Source organism: Lathyrus oleraceus, chromosome 5 (genome assembly GCF_024323335.1).
Source record: "Lathyrus oleraceus cultivar Zhongwan6 chromosome 5, CAAS_Psat_ZW6_1.0, whole genome shotgun sequence".
NCBI lineage: Eukaryota > Viridiplantae > Streptophyta > Magnoliopsida > Fabales > Fabaceae > Lathyrus > Lathyrus oleraceus.
Genome location: NC_066583.1, coordinates 22,408,201 through 22,415,427, shown reverse-complemented (window position 1 = coordinate 22,415,427; position 7,227 = coordinate 22,408,201). Strand labels below are relative to the sequence as shown.

At 39.8% G+C, this 7,227-nt stretch overlaps 1 protein-coding gene across 1 annotated transcript; it reads left to right on the top strand.

The window, feature by feature from the left end:
* Positions 1-928: 928 nt before the first annotated feature.
* Positions 929-1,834, top strand: LOC127078509 (uncharacterized). Its single transcript, XM_051018956.1, has one exon. It carries the CDS (start codon positions 929-931, stop codon positions 1,832-1,834), a length of 906 nt encoding a protein of 301 aa, XP_050874913.1.
* The last annotated feature ends 5,393 nt before the right edge of the window (positions 1,835-7,227 follow it).

Here is a 7,227-nt window from a genome sequence, read left to right as displayed (position 1 = left end):
TAGCCATAAACGACCAATGACGAACAGGGAGAGAACCACAGACGAGGATGGCGAATATGAATCCGCCGGAAACTCGGAATTCTCAAAACCCACCAACTAGAAGCATAGTGACTCCTTCTTCTTCGATGGGGGGCAAATACGGGCACGACACATGCATCTGAAATAGTTTCGTCTATGGTGAGTTCGATGCCTACGCATTCGATCTCCCACTCTGAACCAATTCTGACTTATGTTGGACCTAGGGGACCTCCCCATACTCCTTCACCGATTAGGGACATCCCAAATAGGCCTTTGGTACCCCCTGGTTTTTCAATACCATTTGGCGGTCGAGAACAGCCGTATGGAATGCCAACTTCAATGATGGCCAATCTACAAAATGTGGGTTCTACTTTTTTGGAACCAGCGCCTAACATAAACTCACCAATACAAGGGTCTGGGATAAATGTGGGTCGAACCAATCAGGCGTTAGGTTTAAGATACCCAGTACAACTACCCACTCTTACCAATAATTTTACAGCGGCATGGAGGCAACAGATGGACGAAAGCAATCATGAAATGGTCCAGATGTTGACTCAAACTTTAGCCACTGTGTTAAATCCTTTGATTCAAAATACAACTCATTCGAATCAACAGATGACATCACAAGTGGCTCGAATGTCTGAGTTTCTTGGTATACCTCACCACCAGCGTCCCCTGCCCAAGGATTGGGTAAGAGAGAATTATGATCCCACGCTTGAGGAAGACCTCGCCATTAACCAGATCCCACAAAATCAAGGAGGAATAGTAGTACCTCCTAGGATCGAACCACACGTGCACAGGGAACCAAGGGTGTTAATGGTAAATAGGAATCAGAATGTAGATGATATCATACGGCAAGTTCGACATGATGATGTGGCAGTAGATAATAGCTGCTATAGTCGAGAGAATTATGGTTCGAAATGGGGTGAATTTTGGTCTCAGAAGACCCAATTATACGTCGCCTTTGGCAGAATATGTCTTACAGACAGATGCACCCCTAAGGACCAAAATCCCCAAATTCACCAAGTTTGCTGGGGATACTACTGAGTCTACTGTCGAACATGTGGCGAGATACCTAATTGAAGCTGGAGATATGTCAAATAACGAGAATCTTCAGATGAAATTTTTTCCAAGTTCTCTTACCAAGAATGCTTTTACATGGTTCACAACTTTGCCCCAGAATTCGATCCATTCATGGAACCAGCTTGAAAGAATGTTCCATGAACAGTTCTACATGGGGAAAACGAAGATAAGTTTGAAAGAGTTGGCTAGTGTCCGACGAAAATTCACTGAGCCAATTGACGACTACCTGAATAGATTTAGACTACTCAAATCCAGGTGTTTTACGCAAGTGCCAGAGCATGAGTTGGTCGAAATGGCCGCTGGGGACCTTGATTACTCGATTAGAAAGAAGTTGGATACTCAATACCTAAGGGATATGGCCCAGTTGGCTGACATAGTTCGACAGGTAGAACGTTTAAAAGAGGAAAAGGCTAGAACAAACAAAGGTAAAAGGGTAGCCTATGTCGATTTTAGGAAAGATCATGAAGATTCAGGCCTTGAAGTTCCAGACTTCGACGATACTGAGATTGATCTTACTGAGTTAACACAGGGGCCACCATATGCGTGCAAAGTTTTGGCCACTTCGAACGGGAGATACCCTGTCAAACCTGAAAAGAATGACAGGTTTCCTAAGAAAACATATACTTTCGATGTTACAAAATGTGATGAAATCTTCGACTTACTGGTCAAAGATGGTCAAATGATAGTACCTCCGGGTGCTAAAGTACCTCCTTTAGAACAAAGAAAAAAATGAGGGTTTTGTAAATACCATAGTTTTTTGGGTCATAAAACGTCTCAATGTTTTCTTTTCAGGGATCTGGTGCAAGATGCAATCCAGGAGGTGATGGGAAAATAGCAAGTGTACTATTTTTCTCACTGTAGTAATAAAAGGGAAATTCCCCGTTTGTCGATCTCAAGGACTGCTTGACGATACAGAGTTTATAAATTGTTTCAATTAGACAAAAGCCTTTGGTTTTTGTGTTTTGAGTAATTATACTACCAATTGCAAATAAATAAAACAAGTAAAAGGTTGAACAAGAGACAAATGAGAGAAGATTGTTAGGGTTCGATGAATGAAACTTCCTGTAACAGATATAATTTATGAAAGTTTAGACAATATTCCTGTCCAATTAATTCCGGTCCTCAAGGGTATCTAATCCTAATTCCTTAGTGAAAAGACCTTTGATTATGTAACCTAATTACTATGTCCATAAATAATTAAGTTCATACTCAAGCATTCAAATATCAAGAATTACCGGTCAGATAGAAAATCCCTAGTCCTAGGTTATTTTTACTATCCAAAGTTCTTATCCAGATCAATGAATAATCGCTGTCCAGCTTAAACTATTCATATTAATCATCATTCGTTGGTCCGACGAATAAAGCATAAAGAACGGTAATAAGAACAAATCAATGGAAAAGAAGAAATAGTCAATGCACTCATAAACATAAAATCCGTCACATTCAGAATCAGGGTCACCCCCCTAGCAATGGGGGGTTTAGCTACTCATAATCGAAATAAAAACAAAGATTAACATTGTTGTCATTACAGAATTTCGTGAGGAATCAATCTTCAATCGTCGGAAAACTCTTGAACATATGAATCCTCTGATAAACGTGGAGTCTCCAGGTCTCAAATGCGTCTTTTTTTCTCTAAAAATCGTCCAACCTTCAGAAAATCGTGTTCTCCCCTCTAAATAGCTATGCAGTTGGGCTTTTCCTGATTTTGGGGGCCATACGCGTATTGCCCAGTCTGATACGCGTATTGCCCAGTCTGGTACGCGTACTGCACGTAAGCCAGCCTCTGATACGCGTATTGCCCAGTCTGGTACGCGTATTGCCCAGTCTGGTACGCGTATCACCATTTTGGTACGCGTATCACCAGAAGCTTGTCTTTTTGCTTGATTTTCAACCCCTCTGGGCATTTGCGTATGCTACGCGTACTGGGAAGGTCCATACGCGTATCAAGTAAGGCCATACGCATATGGACAGTAGGTTCTCCAAGAATTTGGTTTTTTCTTCCGTTTTCTTGCTCGGGCTTAATTTAGCATCTGACGTTTGATTCCCTGAGCTTCCAGACTACTTTTTGACCTGCTAACATACCCAAAAGTGTAAAATATCCTCATGAAATTCATAAGTAACAACATACTTCATATTATAGAATTGAGCTTATATCTAACTAAAAATGCTTCAGTTTACGCAGTTTACCTGACTTATTTACGGTTAAATAGTGGAATGTCTAGCATAAATGGTGACTGATCACAACCCCAAACTTAGCTTGTTGCTTGTCCTCAAGTAACATTTTATTACCATACGATCATGTCACCCCAAACTTACTGTAAAACAGTTCTTACCACAATACTGCTGAAATCTTTCGCACTGGACCTCTTGATGTTTTTCAGGTTTTCTGATTCTTCCACATGGCCAACGAGCTAGAAACTCTTTCCCTCAGAGATATGACTTTACCTGTCAGCTTATATCACACTCTCACCAAGTCTCTCTGGGTTAAAGTGTTATCACTCTCAAATCACAATATGCAATATCAAATCAGAAGTTTGAATAAATTCTCTCATCCTATCAACATGTACAATCACACACACTTTTTGAGGTCTTTTTGGGTTGTAACGGGGCTTTGGTTTAGGTAGGGTATGAAATTGGAACAACGGTTTTTGGGTCTTTTGGTTCAGAGTACATGAAATCATTCTCTCACTACGTTTCTTTCCTATTATTCCTGTAGGGTTTTGCAATCCTCTTTTCCTTTTATCTATAGTGAATGTAGCATTTTTCAAAAGCTGTTCTTTTATTGTTTTTCGCTTTTCTCTTTCTTTCTTTTCATGTTGTTGTTGTTTTTCTTTTCTTTTTTTTCCTTTTTTTTCTTTTTTTTTTCTTCTTTTCTTTTTTTTTTTCTTTTTTTTTCTTCTTTCTTTTATACGACATTCACTTACTATTCACGTCCTGCAAAGCTACCCCAAACTTAAAGGTTGCTATTCCAACAGCAACCCCAAACTTAGATAGAAACGTAGAAATGAAATCAATCCTCACATACTCTGAACAGGGTAGGATAGGTACAAGGTCATGGCTTTAGAAAAAACGGGTATATCAAAAATAAATGATTAACAGGCTCAACAGGGTAGGATAGGTACAAGGTCAAGGATTTAGAAAAAAAAAACGGGTATATAAAAAATAAATGATTAACAGGCTCAACAGGGTAAAATAATGGATTATAATAATAATGGGATGGCTAGAAGGGCTCTAGGTGATAAACAAAAACATGCCTCAGTGTGTGTAGTCGTACAGCTAATAATAATAAAAGAACATACGCAAACCAAGATTGATAAAGACATACCTGATATCTCTCATATGATGATAAGTGTTTGGCTTTTTATGATCTCACCAGGACGGGTTAAGCTGACTTGTTCTATCATACCTCTGAGTTCAAAGCTCATGCTCGTGGTTTTGATGTTAATCTTAACCAGTGCGTCCAATCATAAACAACAGTATCTACAGTCAGGGGACTGAAAGAGACGCCCAAGTATTTGGTGTAAGTGATCAAGAAACCCAATAGCCAGACATAGTCACGTATCTAACGAAATAAACAGGAAAATGGAGGTAAACCAAATCAACTTCATTAGATTAAGTCAACCCATAATAGGTGATTACATCAAAGCAACAGAAAATAAAAACTGAATAAACCAAAAAGAAAAATACACAAAGAAATTTCAAACCTCCCTTGGGTTGCCTCCTAAGCAGCGCTTCGTTTAACGTCGCATGGCTCGACGGGACACCTCATACTCAGATGAGTTTAACAGTTTCAATTGGTCCCCCTTCACCGGGATCATATGGTTTCAACCTCTGACCATTAACCTTGAAGGTGTCGCCATTCTTCTCATTTAAAACACCAATACCACTTTTATGTTTCTTCAGTACCTTTTCATCTTCTAATTCGGGTGAAGATCTCAGATCCTCCCACCTGCGTGGTTTGTATTTCCTCCAAGGGGTTTGTGTGTCCAGCATAGCAAGCACTTCTTTTTCTTTTTCCTCATCCTTCTCCTCCATCTCTCTGACCGACAGACTAAGAACTCTTTCTAACGGTAATTCAGGAAACTTTCTTTGAATTGTGCTAGTTACAATTTGATCAATCACTTCCACGGAGTGGTTTGTACACATATTCTCTTTATGTTTCATAGTATCTCGGACATCAATTCTGAGCTCTTCATCATACACCTTTAGGGTCATGGTACCTTCCTCCATATCTATATTGCATCTCCCTGTTTCTAAGAAAGGTCTGCCCAGAATCAGAGGTATCTCTTCATCTTCTGGCATTTCCAAAATTACAAAATCAACAGGAAAAACAAATTTATCAACTTTGACCAGAACATCCTCAACTACCCCAAAAGGTCTCTTCACTGAGTGGTCAGCAAATTGAAGTGTCATTCTGGTATCTTGAACATTTCCAATTCCTAGCTTCCTGTAAATAGACAAAGGCATAAGGCTAACACTAGCCCCCAAATCAATCAGCGCCCTTTTAAAGGACCTATCTCCAATGGTACACGGGATGGTCACAGAACCTCTATCTGGCTTCTTTACTGGAATCTTCATACCCTGCAAAATAGCACTACAAGTTTCAGTTAGTATAACAGGGTCAGTGTCAGTGGTGCGCTTCTTGGAGATAATGTCTTTCATGAATTTCGCATAGATAGGCATCTGCTCGAGTGCCTCAGAGAATGGAATATTGATTTCTAATTTCCTGAACAACTCCATGAATTTCTGAAAATTTTTCTCATCTTGCTTATTCTTTTTGTTTCTTTGTGGGAAAGGAAGCTTAATGATGGGTTTTGGTTCAGGGAGCTTTTCTTGTACCACCGGCGGTATTACAATTTCTTCCTCAGATGGTGTCTTGTTTTCTAAGATTTCCAGGTCCACTTCAAGCAACTGATCTTCTTCTTCATCCTTCTTCTTACGATCTTCAACATATCTTCCGCTTCTTGTTGTTACCGCACTCACATTATGGTGCTCCCTCGGATTTGTCACTGTTGCACTAGGTAATGCGCCCGGTGTTTGAAAATTTGTTATCTGTTGTGCTATCTGACCCAATTGAATCTCCAGATTTTTAATGGATGCATTGGTGCTCTTCTGATTATTCCTGGTCTCCTCCTGAAATTGCATATTCTGAGTTGCCATCTTCTCTATAGCAATCTCCCACTCCGCTTTCTTCGGTATTTGTTGCTGATAAGGTTGCTGTTGCGATTGATATTGTGGTTGGTAAGGTGGTTGTTATTGTGGAGGTCCTTGATTCTGAATATTACCTTGCTGATCTTTCCAAGAGAAATTAGGATGATTTTTCCACCCCGGATTATATGTATTTGAGTAGGGATTATTCTGCCTCAGGTAATTTATAGCTTGCACTTGTTCTGCGGTTGCAACACAATGCATGGTAAAGTGTGGTCCACTACAAATCTCACAAATCATGGTCGGAACCGGTTGAACTTGAGCAACAGTCTGGGTACCTAAATTCATAGCTTTCAATCTTCTTTCAACCTCAGCAGCAATCTGGTCTTCCATTTTCACTACCTGATTTGCTAATTTCAAGTCAATTTTTCCTTCCGGCTGATTCACAGTACGGTCATATAATTCCAAATGCTCATTCGCTGCAATAGCTTCGATGATCTTTTTGATACCGGTTGCTGTTGAAAAATTAGATGAGCCACCGGCAGCTGTATCAATGAGCTGCTTAGTTCTCATCTTCAGCCCGTTTACAAAATTCTGCATTTGTTCAGTTTCATCCAGATTATGTGTAGGACATGCAACTAAACATCTCTTGAATCTTTTGTATGCATCTCCAAGTGTCTCTCCGTCTTTCTGTTTAAAATTCACAATGTCATACCTCTTACGGATATACACAGAAGCAGGAAAATACTCATTCAAGAATGCTGTTTCCATTTGTTGCCATGTAGTAATGCTTCCTGCAGGTAGGGAATAGAACCATTCCTCAGCGTCCTCAGATAACGTGAATGGAAACATGACCAATCTCTTTGCCTCTTCAGAATGCCCATCAATTTTTAATGATGTAGTCATAGTAAGAAACCTCTGCAGATGCTTGTTTGCATCCTCATTGATCTTTCCTGCAAAAGGTTTGCTTTCTAACTG

Excerpts from the sequence above, each read along its gene's own strand:
- LOC127078509 (XM_051018956.1), top strand. The coding sequence starts at position 929 with ATGGTTCGAAATGGGGTGAATTTTGGTCTCAGAAGACCCAATTATACG.